At 41.3% G+C, this 18507-nt stretch overlaps 1 protein-coding gene across 10 annotated transcripts in view; it reads left to right on the top strand.

Annotated features, from left to right (window-relative positions):
- The window catches only part of SLC20A2 (solute carrier family 20 member 2), a 57095-nt gene that overhangs the window by 22692 nt on the left and 15896 nt on the right, over positions 1-18507 (top strand). For 9 of the 10 annotated variants that reach the window (XR_005627569.1, XM_039710327.1, XM_039710322.1 and 6 more), the window contains 7 exons: positions 1817-2367; positions 7046-7186; positions 8394-8479; positions 10482-10578; positions 12547-12663; positions 13317-13520; positions 14954-15542. Coding sequence is in view for 9 of the 10 variants with exons in the window: in XM_039710327.1 (XP_039566261.1) it covers positions 2079-2367; positions 7046-7186; positions 8394-8479; positions 10482-10578; positions 12547-12663; positions 13317-13520; positions 14954-15542 (1523 nt within the window). In the remaining variant the exon portion in view is untranslated. Of the gene's footprint in view, positions 1-510; positions 659-1816; positions 2368-7045; positions 7187-8393; positions 8480-10481; positions 10579-12546; positions 12664-13316; positions 13521-14953; positions 15543-18507 lie in introns of all 10 variants that reach the window. The other variant, XM_039710325.1, reaches the window with a different exon arrangement.

Below are 18507 nucleotides of genomic sequence, written 5' to 3'. Positions count from 1 at the left end.
GCAAACAAGTCCCAACTGTAATTGTTTCTTCCAAATATCATTAGCCTTTTCTGTTTCTGTCAAGTCCTTTTTCACTACAATGGGCTGAGTGCTCATGAATTATGAAAAAGCAACAAGTCTTCAAACAGAAAACATGCTTTGGTGCTTCATTTTCTCATGTTATCTCATAGTATAAAAATCCTTATACAAATGTTTTTAGCGATTAAGACCTTCTGAAATGTTATTTTAGAGTGTAAGGCATTCAAGGATTGATGTCTGCTCCATGTCTGGAAAAGACTGGAGCAACAGTTGCTCAGCCAGTTTGGAGCCTGCAGAAAAAAAGAGGGACATCTTTTTTTTTGCTAAATATGTGTCTGTAGGGAAAGCATCAATCCTTGACATCAATTTTAGAGTTTTCTAGGAAACACTTTTGGGTAAATGTTTTATTTTCCTCTTCGTTGTTCTCAAGGATCCAGCACCTCAGGAGTATGCAAAATCTCTTTTAATTTTTTAACTTTGCTATTATTTCAGGGCTTTCAGAGACCTTTCCTCCCTGCCACTGCAGGACCCAAATTGCATTTGGGTCACTGGAAGAAATGAAGCATGATCTTGAAACTGTCCATGTGGGAACATTGTATGAAATTGAAGTGACCGTGGGGAAATAGAGAGTGAGCAGGAGGTGGGCTCAGGGCTTTAATCTGACATCCCCTGCTCTTTAAAAGTGCTTCTTCAAAGAGATGGAGTTGGCTGATGCATATTTGCTGCTAAATGTTCATTTAACCCCTTGCCACAGGAGCACAGGATGTCTTCGTGGTGGCCAATAACAAAGAGAATTGGCCCTTGGAGGAGGCAGGTGGCTTGGGACAATTGCTTCTAGCTTTTGGCCATCTCCCTGTCACTGTGCCCCTTATCACACTGTTCATCATCTTTTGGATGATGAAGGTTTTATTTTTTAAACTCCCTTTCTCTGTGTCCATTTTTTGCTCTTTTATTGGACTAAGAAAGATGTAATTCAAAAGGCAGTCATAAAACCGAAACGTCAAAATAAATATTCAAAGATATCTATGACAATAGTTTGAATATAATAACTGTTAGTAATTGGTAACTATCTATAGGAAAAAGCAGAGAGTTCAATGATTTTTTGTTGCACCTTTTTGATAGACTTCTCTAAAGTAGTAGAGATACATGGAAATATTGAAATGATTGTGCTGTTTCACACAAAGTGTGACTGAAAAGCTCTAAGGAAATTGTATTCTTACTGCATGGGATGTGATAACAACAACTGATGAATATTAATGTTCTTTAGAGTATTTTCAGTGGTATTTTCTAGACAGACATGCATATAGAATAATTTTTCAAAGGAGAATATTCATGGATGCAGCTGATAAAATGTTGAGAGCTCTCCTGAGGTCAGTGGAGCTGGATGTTCTGTATCAGCTGGGAGTCAGGCTGTGTGGTATGGTTTAGGTACGCTGTATATTCATTATATTCACCGGGTGCAAAGAGGAATGCTCCTGCTAGAAGGAGGGCTTATTGCTCTGCTTGGTAAATTCAACACAAACAAAATTCTCAAACTTTCTAAATCCTTTTAAATTGCTCAAAAAGTTTCCTTGGTCAGTGATATTGCAAGAAACATACTGCTTTGGAGGTGACCTAATTTGAATCTTTTCTGAATTGCTTTATGATTAGAGCAGTCACATGCTGAGGTAGGACCCCATTAGTGGGTTTAAATCATCTGTTTACTTCTGAAAACACGCACTGTTATGAGCTCTGCTGAGTATTCCCCCTTTTTTTACATTTTATTTTCTTTATTATTTTTTTTTTTTCTCTGTTGCAGGACAGAACATCGCAGTCCTACCGGTTTGGAAGCAAAATATGGAATGTGTTTCACTGCTGACCGAAGGCAGCCAAATGAACAGTATTTATAGTAGTTCGAAAATCAGCAGTTAGCAGTTTCTTCACATTCTAACACTACCCAGCACTTTCCAGAGAGAACTCATTGTTTACAAGAAATCTGCTTTCCAAATCCGTTGCGGTGCCCTCCAGCCTTGACTATTAACTATTTGCAAAGGGGAAGCTAATCTACAGTTTGGGGAAAGATGGCAATGGATGAGTACCTGTGGATGGTCATTGTGGGTTTTATCATTGCTTTTATTTTAGCTTTTTCGGTCGGTGCGAATGATGTTGCAAATTCTTTCGGAACGGCTGTGGGCTCTGGTGTTGTTACTTTACGCCAGGCTTGCATTTTGGCATCAGTTTTTGAAACCACTGGCTCAGTGTTACTGGGAGCAAAAGTAGGAGAAACGATTCGGAAAGGTATCATTGATGTTAACCTGTACAACAACACTGTCCCACTGCTGATGGCGGGAGAAGTGAGTGCAATGGTCGGTAAGTAACACTTTCCTGTTCCTAGTAATGCTTGTTCTGTGTTTGTCACCCCGTTAATTGTGAGCATTGTTAATTAAATCTTCCCATCTTCTGGACCTGCACATCTGTTTTTCTGTGAGTGCAGGGGCCTGTATTCCTTTTTAAGTCTCCTATGGTTTTTTAAAATGCTTCTAATAATTTACATTTTTCAGTGGTTCGGCCACTTAACTGACAGATGAAAAGAAATGTTTAACACAATGGATCCTATATGTGTATAAGACACTGAAAAAAATTATTTTGGAGATTTTTGTGGTGGTAAATGGAAAATATAAAAGTCTTGCATTTGTGTCTGTACAGCAGATCCTAGAGAATCAGCAGTTTTCAATGAGTGTGTATGAGAAGGAATCCTTTTTTTAAAAGTTTCAGAAAATCCAAATACTTTTGTGTAAACTGATTGCCTGGCTGAGTGACTGCAATTAGTCCTACACTTCACCCTTGCCCACGGCAAAACTAAGGGAGCAGTAAAGATAATCACACACTTAAGGTTTTTTTTTTTAGTTTTTCTGACTCAAACGACAGCAGGTCAGCCCTTAGAGTCTGCCCCCTTGCTTGTGTTTGTAGTTAACTAAATCTCTGTTCAGAACAAACAGCATATTCTGAGGTAAGTAACATTAAGCCGCGGTATTTACCCTTTGTTTATGTGCAAGAGGCTTTGGGAGCTTTTAGCGAGCTCTCTCAAGGAGCAAACCTGCTCTTAAAGGGAGGAAACCCTTTATCTGTGGGAAGGCAGCCCCGGCAAGGGGCCAGCCCTCCCACCTCAGTCTGGCAGCTTGCTGATTTACACAAACATCGCAGCATCCTCTGCTTGAGAGGGATGCGCCACTTAAAGATTTTCTTCCTTAAACCTACTTAAACCTGACCTAAATATTGTTTCCACCTACCCCTTCTAACCTCCTCACACTTTTTACGCAAGACCTGCACAGGAATTAGGTGAGTCTGTGCAGAGATTTACTACATGTGGGGTTTTTTTTCTGTTTCCTTTGGGAAAAGGGAAAATTGAGTGCCTTTAAAAAATATTTATTTTTATGGCTCTAAATGGACGTTGAGTGGCAGTTTCTGGAGTTGTCAGAGGTGGCTTTGTGTGCCTGAGAGTGTGAAGGTAGTTCCCTTGGTTCTTTGGCTGCTCCTGAAGATTCAGGAGGGCCTGAATCTTGGGCCACCTTTCTTTGCCCAAGGGGAAGAGGGGTTGCTTACCAAGAAATCACTGGGACAGCAGCCACTTCTACAGATGGTCCCAGCTTAACTCACCTCAGGTGCTCCTGCATCCCCACCCCACCAGTTCCTCTTTCCTGATACCTTGCAGGGTCAGCTGTAGGTGTTTGGTCTTTCCCTCTGGGTGTAGGGTGGCTTTTTAGCACCGTCCCACTTGCATCTGTTGTCCTTGTGCTTGCTGGGATGGCTCAGTCTCTCCCCAGGGGTGAGCCGGGAGCACTGCACACCGTCTGAATGTGAGTGACCCGCGTGCTCTTGATTCCCTTTGAAGAAAGGGTCCGTTTTCTTTTCTGGATCTATTTCTGGTATCCTGATCCTGGCAGGGCAAAGTTTTAAGTCTGAGATACCCCCTGCAGAGGCAACTGGCCAGAAACTCAAAGAAAACAACTTATTTGCATGCCTATTTACATAAGCCTGTGTGAACTTCATGACCAGTTGCATTCCCTTCTTCCAGTAGGGGCATTAGGAAGAAATTCCACATTATAAGTCTCAGAATTAATCACAAGTTACAAAATGCAGATTTCAGTATTTTTTTTTCTCAAATCCATCTCCAGATTTTCTCTGGATGTATGATATTTTTTCCATGTTTTCTCTTAGCCTTTTTGGATATTTACTTTTCATCTTTCTGTTTTTGCTCTACATTTTCCCCCACCCTCTTCTCTCATGCCTCATGATCATGTTTTTGCAAATGAATTTAGCTTCTGAATTTCAATGAGGCTTAAATGAGTCAACAGTCTGGGAGAGACCAAAAGTCACTGTATCCTCTTTCCAGATGTTGGTGGAAGATCCTTTGATGCTTGCAGTAAACAGCAGATGTAATTTTCAGGTCAACCTTTTCTCCTAAGAGAAAAGGAAGCGGGAAGTAATGGGATTAAAATTTTAATATGTAGCATTTTGTAGTAATTTGGAGCACATTAAAGTGTTGTTTATTAGGCAGATGAGAAGTTAAGGACTGTTGCTCTTGGGGGTAGATTGTAGTACTTGCCCAGCATCAACTAATTGTCAGGTTATTGTCAGGACTTGCCCGTGTGCTGTACTAGGGGTGCTGGTGCGAGCTGAAGTCAGCAGCTGATACGACTGAGGAGATGCCACCAACAGAGGGGACATCCCAGCCAGGATTAGCAGAGCCAAGTACTAATCTAGTCCTGCAGGTGACGTGGTGTTTGGTGCAGGCTCACAGCTGGCACGGGGCACCAGAGCCTGAGGAGGATGGATGAGGTGCCCTCAGCAGCAGAAACACACCATGGCCAAACGCTGGTGCAGGCAGCTCCTGGCCTGGGCAGTCTGCAGGCAGCCCCCTGTCTTCAGGGGATATTAACCCAGGGAAAAGGGTGGGTCATGGTGTCTGCAGGCATGGGGTCTGAATTTGGGACTCTGTGGCCCAGCCTAGTGAGGCTCCAGCTTCCTAAGGTAGTTTTGCGAAGGTAGAAGTTGGGAACTTATATTTTTTGTTAGAGAGGATTTAAAGCTTTGACGTAGCTAGTTAAAGCACTGCAAGTCCAGGAGTAAAGTTCTGCTCTGGCTTCCTTTGTATTTTCTTCTCTCCTTAACACTTCCTTAAACTTCATTAGATTATGCATTGTCCTTCTCAGACCATCCATTGGTCCTTCACCACCTGTTTCTTTCTCTACTGTTTGTTTTCAGTTGAGCAATCTGCTCTAGTGGAACGTGTCCCTGTCCATGGCACGGGGTTTGGCATTAGATGATTTTTAAGGTCCCTTTCAACACAAAGCATTCTGTGATTCTATGAAGTTAAATAAACAAGAAATAGTTCTGTACTCCCTCTATTTCCCCTGACAATAAACCCAGTCCTCACTAGACATTTGCAGTGCAGCTGTGGCTTGGTTGCATTTCCCTTGTTTTTTATACTGAGTATTTTGTAATTACATATCTATAGGTAGCTTATCTTTTTATTTGGCTTCTTTCAGATGTAACCATCTGATTTCTCCTTCTCCTCACTTCCAGTTGCTGGTCTCTAAGTTCATGTCAAAGGTTTCAAAGTGTTTTTATTTTTATTTTAGTCCAGGGGAAAAGAAGCCAAAAAATTAAAGAGCAGGTGTTCCTTGATTGATCTGGAATTTCCACTAGCAAGAGAAGAAGTTGTTTTGGGATAGTATGCCAGGAGAGATCAGTTTTACAAACTGGTTGATTTCCAAATGCAGCCACATATGATACCAGCAAATCACTGTTTGCAGATGGCTCTGTTTCAAGACCTTCAAACCATCTTCTTGTGTTGGAATTGAGGATGGAGGTTGAAACTTTGGGTAGTCTGCCAACATATGTTCAGTGGCCTTGCTTTATCACCCATATCTGCTGCAGATCTGTTAAGAGAGGTGGCATGAGCCAGAAAATTCAGGATCTCTTATGGCAGTCTGATTGCTGCCACTGGTGGTGACTCAATACATGAAGATTTAGTCTTAAGGCCATGAAATATTACAATGAAGAAGAGATCTTTGTAAGATTTCTCTAATATTAGAGGTCCACAGAAAGCTTGTGTCACTCTCAAAACTATTTTGGTTTTCTGAGGCTAGTGCCACTGTAAGAGGAGTAGGGATCTTGTGTCTTTGCAAAGTGAAAAGGAGTCAGAGCAAGGAGCTGCATGCTCGAGAGCTTGGTGGGACCTGTGTCTGATCTAACTCCTGAAAGAGGTGCTTCGGGTGGTTTTTATTCCCCCTGCATTCTTGGCCAGCATCCTTCCTGGATGTCTTGCTAGAATGCCAGATGTTGCATATACTTTATAGACCATTACCCACTGTCCATTAGTTATTTGGGGAGCTTATTTCCTTATGCCAGGGTATTTTTGGCTTCTCCATGACTAACATAAGCCTTTTCAACAGTCTTGAATTTCTCCTTGAATCCTTTTTGAATTTCTCTGTAACAATGAGCTGCAGATGAAGGCAATGAGAGAGTCTGTATTCTTTCCTCAGTCCATTTTTCCTATAGAGGACTGGATGGCTGTGTATCACTGAGATGAAGCATAAAATCTCTGTCCCACAATTTGAACCTTTCTCTGGTAGTATCCAAGTTTAGGAGCATGGGTAGATCACTAGTGAAACAGTGAATGCCTCCTCACGCTGATCACCTGGAGGCTTCCAGGGTCAGCTCTCAAGAGTGAGGTTGTCTAAGCTTGATGTACACTGGGAGCAGTCTGTGTACTAAATACTGAAAGCAGAACTGTCATGGATTGTAGGGAGCTGTTAGTCATAAACAGTCATAAGTAAGATGTAGCATTCAAAGCTGCTATTAAACTGTCTTAGTATCTGCTTTTAGAGACAGAACAGGAACAAAACCCTCTTTAGAAGATCTCTCTTATGCATGAGGAGTGTAGGCAGCACTTGTAAAAGAATGTGGGCACGTGGCAAAGAATTTTCTGTGTTACATTTTTGTTGTTGTTTTTGTTTATACCATATGGTTCATTTGTTTCTAGGTTCTGCTGTTTGGCAGCTAATTGCATCGTTCTTGAAACTCCCAATATCAGGGACCCATTGCATTGTAGGTGCTACAATTGGATTTTCTCTGGTGGCAATTGGCACGCAGGGTGTCCAGTGGATGCAGCTTGTCAAGATTGGTAAGTGCTGTCTCCTTTTATGTGTGAGGGTGTGTGAAATAGTGTGTGCTGCCTGCGAAAAACATTCCCAGAAATCTGGGATAGCACTCCCTTATTAATTTATTTTCCATCCCAGTCTTGTCATTCAGAAAATGCACTGGTGCTGTATTCATTAAGGGCTGCAGTGTGTCTCCAGTGGAGAAAGGGGTAAGACAAAAGTTGTTCTTCCCCAGTAGTAAGCTGGGGACACGTTGTCCCTCAAGAAACATGCTTCAAGGTGACATTCCTCCTCTTCTAATTCTCTCTGAGGCAGCTCATACTGCCCTGTTCTCGCTCTCAACAATGTGAATGCTATCATATGAATGCCCACAGTCATGTTTCTCCACCCACCACCTTCAGGGCATACAGCACGTTTAACTCGCAGCCTCCCATTGCCAAGAACAGTGGCACATCCAAGCAGGGATGTGATGGAGTGTTTTCTTATGGTTTTGGAAGCATTTGGAACTCGAGGTGCAGCCTAAAATCTCTATTAAAAGGATTTTATGCTGAAGGCATGGTAATATATTAGAACTTAAGCAATGCATGTGGTTTTTTAAAATTCTGTCAATAGTAAAAGAGTTTTCAGTGACAGCAGAATCAATCTGTTAACCATGCTGCAAACAATAAATCAGTGTGGATGAGATTTCCAGAGTGCTGCCCTAATCCGGTTTTATTGAAATCAGTGGGAGCTTTGCCACCTACTTCAGTTAAATCATCCTGGACACTTGCAGTGCTGGCCTGCAAAAAATGTACACACATCATACATTACAGTTGATGCTTCTGTGGCATTTTGGAACTCGAGACTGTTACCCTGGGAGCAGCATGTCATCCTGCTAGATGCAGTTGCTTTCCACTTGCTTGCAACATTCATGGTCATGGTGATTAGGAAATTACAGCGCTTTCTTGGTCTACTCTGATTCAAACTACAAGAAACTTTCCTGAGGAGTTTGATTGCTAAACTTGCAAAATTAGCAGGAAATGCTTTGGCTGTTGTTTCTAATGGTGCTTAGCATTACTTTGGCTTTCCTGAGTGTCGGTGGACATCAAGTTGCACCAGTTGTAAGTAAACATACAGAACATTCATTCCAGTTGTACAAGAACCGTTTTGAATTTATTGCTCATTAACAATGTACTTAACTATTATCCAAGAATACTGTTTATTTCAAGTTTAATTCTTTTTTCAACACAGTTGCCTCTTGGTTTATTTCCCCACTGTTATCTGGCTTGATGTCTGGAATCCTATTTGTGCTGATCAGATTCTTCATTTTAAACAAGGTAAAGAAATCTCACTATTGTAATGAGTGCTTAGTATGAAGGTTGGGTTTTTGCCTCCCATTTGAGCGCTGCCATTTCCATAGTTGAAAGTTTATGGCTTCTTTTTGGGCAGGAGATCAGTTATTTTTTTAATAGCCATTTGAGTTATACTTGCTTTTAGCAGTTCTGAAAGCTCACAGTAAGTAATTTGACAAGTATTTGAGGCTTAGAAGGTGCTATGTGATAATTAATACTATATATTCTGTCAGGTCAGAGAATGGTACATTGAGTGTGGTTCTATATTATCACAAGCTTGCTGGCATTGACTTAGCCTCACAATTGCTGATCTGTCTGTAATTTAAACAGAACAGTCCTCCCTTGGAGATACTCTAATTGGTATTTTAAAGTTGTAAAATTTTAAGCCTTGGCTTTCCAGCACATCAGACATTAGAAGATGGGCATGTGCCTATTTTGTAGATTCTCAAGAAACCTGCATCAATGGGTTTTAGTGACCTGAGGCAACATCGGTCCATGAATCTCCAGTGCAAAAAATTACTTGCCTGCCACCCAGCATGTTCTGGAAACCTGAACTGCCTCTTCCATTTCTTTCACACCATTCAACTTGCTAAAATGGGGAGGTGAAGAGCTTGACAGTGACCTAAAATAAGGGGCACTATATTAGCAGTTATACAGGGAACTTAAATAGAAGAGGGATTAATTCTTTTGCTATAAATAGCACCACCTGTAACCTCAGCTTCATCGTTCTTTATTTCTGCTCTAAATAAACGTCAGTGATAAAAGCAGGTGATAGATTTGATCAGATTCAGCTTTGAATAAAAAATAACTCAAGTTGCATGAAAGATAAGGAAAGGTTCCACTATTGTATTTAAAGCCTAGCAACTTAAGAAATTAGCCATCAAAATCACGTGAACTCTGGTATTAAAGCCGTATATGTAAGCATTCAAGAGGCAGAAAAATTCAAGTTAAGGAAATTGCCTCCCAACTGCTGTCTGTGCCATTCACAAAGCAGTAAGATCTGTAGACCTTCTGACATAAGCAGGTAGTGACTTGTGTACAGGCATAAAAAAAGAGCAGTTTTCTAGCTTGTGAGTCTGTGGCTGTTACAGGGCTCCATGCCCTTGTTGGGGATGTCAGTGAATAGCAGCTGGCCCTGCAAATACAGCCCATCTGCATCCTGCTTGGGACCGGGCATAGCCCAGGGTGACCACAGCCTTTTCTCAGCTTCCTTGTATAGCTCATGGCAGCAAGAAATGAAACCACATTAGCCAGCCCTCAGCTTTGCCAGGCTCTTTGCAAACACATGGAGCCCCTTGAAAGGCCAGAGCAGTCCCTCACAAAGGCTTTGTCCGTGCCTCACACGCTGCGTTTCCGCTGCGCCGTTGGCTGAGTCTTTCCTTGTGAGTGTCAAGAGTGCAGTGGGCAGCAGACATTGCCCTGCTAAACATTACCTGCTCACTTTGTGTGTGTCACCTGCTTAATGCAGCCACACACTTGGGATTTCAGGGATTTCTGTTAGCTGCTAGGAAGTGCCAGGCTGTCTTGGTCGAAGAAGAGAGCTTAGGAATATGGTTTTGAGATGGATGCGTTGCACAGCTGCCTGTAGTGCTAGTCCAAAACATCAAAGCCCTCTCCTGCTTGGCAACCTTCAGTCATGCTAAGTGAAAGGGACTCCTCATCTTGGACACAAAATAAATAAGAACACACCTGCAGAAAGAAACCTGCCCCTAGGTCACTCAGCAGCTGACTGGGAAGTAAAATATGAGATCCTGGTTCCTATTGACAGTATCAGGCTCCCCCAGAGTGCTGGTACTTGCCAGGACCAGCATTGTGGTGTCCTGCTTGGGTGTAATTAAGCAGGTCACCATTCTTTCCTCGATGTCCAAAAGCTCCATCTGCCTGGCACTGACTCAGGAACACATGTTTTCCACGTGGAAGTTCATGCTGACATGAATCTGGTGTGAAATGAGCTAATGTTTTCTATTTTTGCATGGTTTCTCTGCAGGAAGACCCTGTGCCCAATGGTCTCCGTGCACTCCCGGTGTTTTATGCTGCTACCATCGCTATTAACGTGTTTTCCATCATGTACACGGGGGCACCAGGTGAGTGAGCTGGGGAGGCACGGGAGGGAAGCTTCCCAGTGTGTGTAGGGATGCTCTGCCAGTGTCACCCAGACACCACAGGGTTGTCTCCTGTGTTAGGAGTTAACAAGGACAGGAGTAAATCACTCACCTCCCCTGATGCTTCTATTTGTGACACCCTCCTGATCATTCTGGTTAGTGGGGAAGAGCACAGCTACAAAAAAAATTCCTCTTTAGAGGAAGGAAAGTTACTGAGAGGCAGCTTTGGCTTTGTAAATCTGAGCACATGTTGGGCTCTCAAAAGTATTCTAGGTTTGTGCATTGGGGAGTGAAGGTTCAGAGCAGGGTGGGAGAGCAGGTGCTGTTTGCTCTCAGTGTAATACCTTCACTCCACTGACATCAGCAGAGTTGCTGTTCTGGCATGTCTGGCTCCAAGACTGTTATTTAAATTTACTTTTTTATTTCCCTTTAATGATAAGATTCCCCATAACTGTTTCTTCATTGAATGCATCTCCTTTCTTTGGTGTTATGTTTTGATTGCAACTCAGTAGAAGGAAATGAATTTGAAGGACTTTATTTATATTTTTGTATATTTGTATATTTTATGTGCACTTACATGTTTGTGTTTATTCTTATATCTGATTTTTTATATTAGTTGAATTTTTATATTGTTGTATTTATGTTTGTATATTTATATTCTCACATATTATGTTTATGTATTTGCATTTATATTTTTATCGTTTACTGAAGTGGTGTATGTTTAAACACACACTTCTAGCAAAAGGGTTCAGAACAAAAATGTTCAGTGATCTCAGCTACTTTGTTGAAGACTCTGGTCATTAATTGTTGTCTTTAGGTTAGATTATTGTCCAAGAACTATGAATGAAGAGGCAATTGAAGAGATACTCATACTCCTGAACATGGTCCTGAATTAAGAAAGCAGGCTTAGAAAGTGACCTTTTTTGAATGGAAATATTTCTCTAAAATCCAACACACCAGATGTACTTGATAAATGCAGTTGGTAGACCCTACTCCATAGTATAACATTACTGGAATTAATAAAAACTTGAGATATTCCCAATTTGAAGGTAACACTACTATTCTTCTTAAGTCTAATTGGCCATGTATCCAAGATGTTTAACAGTAAATCAGCTGTATAACTCACATTTCCTCATTAGTTGTTCTGCAGAAGTAGGTCAGGCACTCTGCAGTGACTCATTAGGCAAAATAAATGAAATAAGAATCTTAATGTTCCCTCTGTTTCAGCTTAGCAGTCTCTAAAGTGTGTGAATAAAAAGGTGGGACTCCATTTTTGATACCGGGGAAATAGATGTTTACTCTCCAAGGCCTCTGTTCTGGCAACTTTTACTCACAAGAGTGAATTAATGATGTAGGTTTCAAGATAGGCAATGTATATATAGATTTGAATGATCAGAGTCCGGGCTCTTTCTTCATTCAGAGTCAGATTGTTTCATTGAACAAGTGCAAGGATCTCTGTTGGGGGAATAATTACAGAAACACGAGTTGTTGATGTCGCTGTGCATTGCAGGACGAAGCCTCAGCTGCATTAAGCTGATATTGCAAGCAAATAAGGGCTTAGAGCAAGCTAAGCATCAGGCTTTATGGAGCAGAGGAAAGGTCAGGTAAACACTTAACCCTAATGGGCAACATGGTTTAATGTGCATTCATTTACAAAAGCACTGCAAACTTGTTTTAGCAGCCCTGATGTGGGGCTTGTACCCTCGGCTCTTTGGGACATAACATCACAATGGGGCAACAGGAAACTGGAGGACTAAACCTGCAAATGTTTGCATGTCAACTATACCTTTAAATACTGCAGTAACTGGTAATGTGTTAAAAGTCATCAGCTCCTTCATGTTGGCTTTGAATACACTGTGCTTTTCTGCAACAGACTGCTCTTCCACTGCCTGAATAATTAAGTCATGTCAATTAATGGTTTGCTTTGGTTTTATTGCTTTGTCTTTACAGTACTGGGACTGATACTGCCAATGTGGGCCATTGCTCTAATATCAATTGGTGTGTCCTTAGTATTTGCTGTCTTAGTCTGGATTTTTGTGTGTCCCTGGATGAAGAGAAAAATAGAAAGTAAGTAGTTATTTGATGAAATGTGAGTGAAATAAAATCATGGAATATTACATTTTAGAGGTGGAAGTGCCCTTGAGTGGTCACCTAATCTTGTCCCCACTCACAGGCAGGGTGTGCCTAAACTATTCCTCATGTATTTGTGTAATTCACTCTGAAAAATCTGCAATGGTAGAAATTCAAAAACTTGTTAGCTAAGCCATTTCAGTGCTAAGTTGTGAAGTCTAGCAGAAACAGCAAAATAAAACCTGGAATATAATCTGATTTCTATTTTATTAAGAAAAAAAATAGAGAAAAAGATAATCATCAGAATGATTATCTTTAAGTGTCTGTTTTAGCTTTGCAGTAAGTTGAGCTGATGACAGCCATAGTTGCTTTGCTACTCTCAAGAAATGCAGAGGAAAGTTTCAGGTTTCATTAACAGATGAACAGCACAGTGTTTTACTTCAGTTACCTACTCTGGTGAATTTTATTGGAAGAAGTTGTAGAATTTTCACACATGAACATAGTAAAGTGTTAGAAATAAATAGTGTGTGTATGAAATGAAGCCTGGTTATTGTAGCCAAGTTAAAGCATGCTGTTGATGCAAACAGTGGAAACTTAAGGAACAAGAGGTATAGGTTGGGTTTAAAATTACAGTGCTATTCTTTCCTTAGGCCGGTTAAAGAAAGATGCTGCACTGTCAAGGATATCAGATGAAAGTCTTGATAAAATTCAGGATGAAGAAACACCAGTCTTTAAAGAGCTTCCTGGTGCCAAAGCATCTGATGAGAGCACGATTCCCCTTACTGGCTCAGTAACAGAAGCTGCTGGGGCATCAGATAATATTGCAAATGGAAACCATCCACGTGTACCCTATGGTAAGGAGCTAAGACAATTTGGACGGGTTGTTCTCTTCCTGCTTCAATGAGGTTTCTTAACTTCTCAAGTAGGTCTCTGCTGTAAATAGTAAATTGGGGTTTGGAATTTCCATCTCTAATCCCTTTTCAGTGCTTGTTTGGAAAGATGCTCATTTACAAGTGACATTTTCTGGAGAGGACGTAAAATCAATTACATTTGGTTTGGCTGTATTTCAGTTTTAGAAACAGCTGAAGAAAAATGAGTTGCCTTTTTGCGTTGCTTTACTTTGTATTCTTAATGGTGTTTCCATCCTATCAAGCAGTGGAAAAACACAGAGCACACAGATTGCTGATGTATGAAGGTTAAATACAGCATAAAGATGATTAGCATACTACAAAAGGAGATGAAAAGATTTGGACTTTAGTTGATAAATGTATGACCATTTGGAGCGTGTCCACTGGAAAAATGTCACACATTGTTTTCTGAACATATATTTGTAAGAAGTAGACTTGTGCATAAATCTCTTCCTGTTCTGCCACATGGTGGGAACACCCCCCTCCCCTTAGCGATCTGCTGACTTTGATATCGCTTTGCTAACATCTACAAAGCCCTGTAATTTGGTTAATAAATGCCCAATATATTCAACTGATTCTTACAAAATCAAATAAGTCATGACATGGAGCCCTTAGAGTGTGTGCTTCTAGTTTAAAAATAGCTAAACCCAGTTCTGAATGTTGCACAGTGAAAATCCAGGAAGTCAGGAAGTGAAAAAGACAGTTTCTTCAGAAATATTACCTGTGATACATTTTGATGTATGTCCTGCAGTGTATGCTAACATTAAATGTATACAGTGGGAGAATACATCATCACATTAATAGAACTAGTACATAGAAAATATCGCAATAGCTAAGGAAATGCTTCTGCAAAACATTAATTTTAAAAAAAAAATTAGTTATTTTTAAAAGCTATGTAAATGTCTCCTAAACAAATGAGTATGAATGAAATGTCTCTTAAACAGATAAGTCCCAGTATGAAAATGCAGTAAACCACATTTCAGAAATCCTAATTATTCCTATTCACTGTAGACAAAAGCTCAGAAAAAGCAGAGCTTGCTTTACAAGGAAGGAATTTAATGGAAATTTATATTTTAAAAGAACCAGAGGATTTAACCATCAAGTATCACATTCAAATATCTGATCCCAAGTGACTTGCTGCAGGTCTTACAGCATGTCTGGGGAGACACAGCCCTGGAGCAAAGCTCTTTTTGCACAGGAGATGAGAGGCTTTATTTTGAAGTGAATTGAATCATGGCTTATTCACTGCACGTAGTGCAAATTGATCTTCTTTGTCCTGTATTCTCAGATGTTGGCCACATTATTGTCTTGTGTTGAAGGAAGGGGGCTTTTGTATTGCATTTTGTGTAAACAGAACCTCTGAATCTGTGCCTTTTCAGGAAGGGCATTTTCAGTGACGCACACCTCGGTGAAATCGCCTGTTTCCAATGGCACCTTCAGCTTCGATGGCCACGTGAGGAGCGATGGCCACGTTTACCACACTGTGCACAAGGACTCAGGTTTATACAAAGACTTGCTCCACAAAATACACCTGGACAGGGCCAACGATGAGAGGCCCACTGCAGAAAACAACTACAAACTCTTACGGCGCAACAACAGCTACACCTGTTACACTGCTGCTATTTGTGGCATGCCCGTGCATTCCTCCTTTAAGGCAGCGGATACATCTACTCCAGAAGACAGTGAGAAGTTGGTGGGAGACACAGTTTCCTACTCCAAGAAGCGAGTCCGCTACGACAGCTACTCCAGCTATTGCAACGCAGTGGCGGAGGCAGAGATTGAGGCGGAGGAAGGTGGCGTGGAAATGAAGCTGGCCTCTGAACTCGCAGATCCTAACCGGCCCCCCGTTGATCCTGTGGAAGAGGATAAGGAGGAGAAAGACACCTCTCAGGTCCATCTACTTTTCCACTTCCTCCAGATCTTAACAGCCTGCTTTGGATCCTTTGCCCATGGAGGCAATGATGTCAGGTAAGAGGATGAGATCTCACAAACCAGCAATTTTACAGCTCAAGTACATGGAGCAAGGTTTGCCAGCTTTGCTGGTTGGAAAGCACATTCATTTCTGCAGGTGGATGATCATCAGGGCTGTGTATCATCAATGTCCTCGGTGCTTTCCAGGAATTGCGCTGCTTAGTCTATGGTTTCTTTTCTTCTCAAGGGTATAATCTTTTTTATTCACTGCTAAATAACTGTGAAGTAATTAGTTTAATTTACCTTTAATTTTGGCAACTGGAGGCATTGAGATTACACCCAACATGCCAGCCACTGTAAAGGCAAACAGGACAATCCCAGCCCTGCAGAATTTGAAGCCTATTTTAACTGCAAAATCAGAAACTTTCAACAGGTGAGAGGTTTTAGACTATTTTTGCTGTTAGATGAATTTCATCTCTTGTCACACAGCACCTCACCATCTCAGTGCCACGTGGCTGAAGAGCAGTTTGGGTGGGTTTGCTGTGCCACTGGGAACACTATGTATTTTTCCTTTAGGATTTGGCTGGGTTGCCTCTTCCCTAGACCTGAAGCAATCCATTTGGTATTTAATAGGCACTTTTTCCAGTATCATGATAAAGTCCCCTGAGAAATTCTCTCAAGTGGCTTGTTGGAGCAGCTATCCTTATTTGGGTTGTGGCTGGGGCTGTACTGAGTCCTCTTCCTGCTGGACCCTCGCTGTGTTAGCCATGCCCTGATGGTGTTGGTGTCAGTGTTTTCAGCAGGACTTTACAGCATTCGTAATTTACGTAGTCCTCCTTAGCCTTCTGGGCAAACCCTGTCCCACTCTACAAGGACAACACTTAATGCTTCTTGCTCTTGTCAGCCTCCTAATTTAACTTGTAACTCATAGTGAAATCACTTACAAACATGTTTCTTTGCTCCCCATCCATCCTGCATCCTGGGAATTCAGAGCAGGGCTTTCTGAAGAGCCTTTTGTACTTCCTTGGTATCCGCAGGGATCTGGCTCTGGGAAGGAATCCAGAGACCCCTCATCCTCTGGATCAGAGGGCAGTGGTGTAGCGTTCTTTCTTCTCAGATGGTCTCTGTTGTGAAAGACCTTTGCTCTGAGCATACTGGCCAAGAGCAAAGACCCATGGGAGTCAATATCGAAGCTCTGCAAGTGGCCAGCAGCGAGTGCTGAAGGGAACACAGGGATAAGGACAAAGACTGCTGATATTTCTTGTAATGTATCCTGGGAATACCAGGGTATTATGCAGAAAGTTCACAGCCTACCTCAGCAGGTGTCACAGCTCCTTTATTCCCTGCAGATGTTGCTTATATTTACTCCTCAAGGACTCACATGTTTATGCATGCATCACTTGCATGTTATGTATGAGGAAAGGGTAGCTGATTTTGTTAGAACTGATCTGTAAGGATGCAGTTAGTTCAGAAATCAGATTTGATGTTGATAGGAGCTGGTCAGGATGAAATACAAAGTTCAGACTCTGTGCTGTATGCGCTGATGCATCTTACAGCCTTATTCCCTTAGAATTTTGCATTTTGACTATCTTGTTACTGTAGCAATATCCTTTCCTGAAAATTCATATGTTATTAGTGTTTTTCAGATCCCTGGTTCTGTTGGTGATCCTATCAAATTTGCCAGGAAATGTGTTTTTATTAAATGCTGTTTATTCCAAAACCTCTTCTTAAGCTGAATTCATGTAATTGCAAAAGTAAAGAACAAGTCAGCTTCATTTTGTCAAAGCTGTTAGAAAAGCAGAGGTGCTCATGTGTCTAGGATTGGATAGGAACAATTGCAATTGTACTGAGTTCCAGCTAAAGAATAAAATTCAAGACCCCTTCATATGCCTAGAATATTTATTAGATAAAATTCTCTGGGAATGCCAATATCTATCCTGTAAATCATACAGCAGAGATGTTTTATCAGTCTTTGTCTAGTGGAGCAGAAGATGTCTGGGCTCTGCCACATGTTGCACGAAGATCTGCAGAGCTTGAAAGGCAGTGCATTGTTTAAAAAATAATGCAGTAGAACCTAGTGAGTAGCACAGCTTTCTGTTCACATTTGTGTTAGAAAGTAAGTCCTGGCAGTCCATCCTCCACTGATAACTGCTATCTTTTCATCTTCCTCCTTTGTACACATTCCTTCGGCTCATTTCAGGTGCTGCTGTCAAGCTGTTTCTCTCATGTTTTTCCTCAGACTTGAATCCTGTTGTTAAAATCCTGCTTTCCCCTGCATTTGGTTTTAAGCTCCTCACTTATGTATTTAGGATAGACCTCCATTGTCCACATCTTTTTCTTTGGACTTGACTGCAACATTTTCTTTCCATATCCTGGAACTTACTCTTGTGCCATGTTTTCTATTTATTTTCCATCAGCCTGTTTGTTGGTATTCCTTGAAGGGACAGGAGCAGATAAGAGGAGCAAAGAGAGAAAAAGAAAAAGTCAATATGAAACTTAAAAACTGCAGGTGATTGCAAGGTAAATGATTGACCTGTTTTGGAGCATATTTAAGCATGGGACATACAGTACAGACAGAACCATGATGCAGCTCAGAAAAACTTAATGGATAAGAAACTTCTTATCCATATAGTTTGGACAGCACTTCGGTAGACAGAAGATCATATGGAAATCTCTTTTGTTTCATTGTCCAGGATTTACCCAGTGACCTGGAAGAATTAAATCAGTATTTTTCCCTCACTGCAGAACTAATTCTTAACTAATTCATGGGGTAGTTAGACCCCAGTTTCTTCTGAGATGATGTTTTTTAGATTCATAACAAAATCAGCCATGTTGGCTGTGGCAGCTGATGTTTGTAGCACTCAGAGCTCATGCTCAGGCTGACATCAGCAAGGATGCTGGCTGGGGCAGCTGTGTGTTAAAAGGAGAAGGGAGTGATGGTAGCTCCTTATTTGGGTGACTGTTTTGTTCAGACCATCCTCTCCTGCCCCTGCCTCCAAGCTTATGTGCACTGTGTCAAGGG

This window comes from Passer montanus, unplaced genomic scaffold, assembly GCF_014805655.1.
Source record: "Passer montanus isolate IOZ18808 unplaced genomic scaffold, ASM1480565v1 scaffold23, whole genome shotgun sequence".
Lineage (NCBI taxonomy): Eukaryota > Metazoa > Chordata > Aves > Passeriformes > Passeridae > Passer > Passer montanus.
This window is presented reverse-complemented; position numbering and strand designations above follow the sequence as displayed.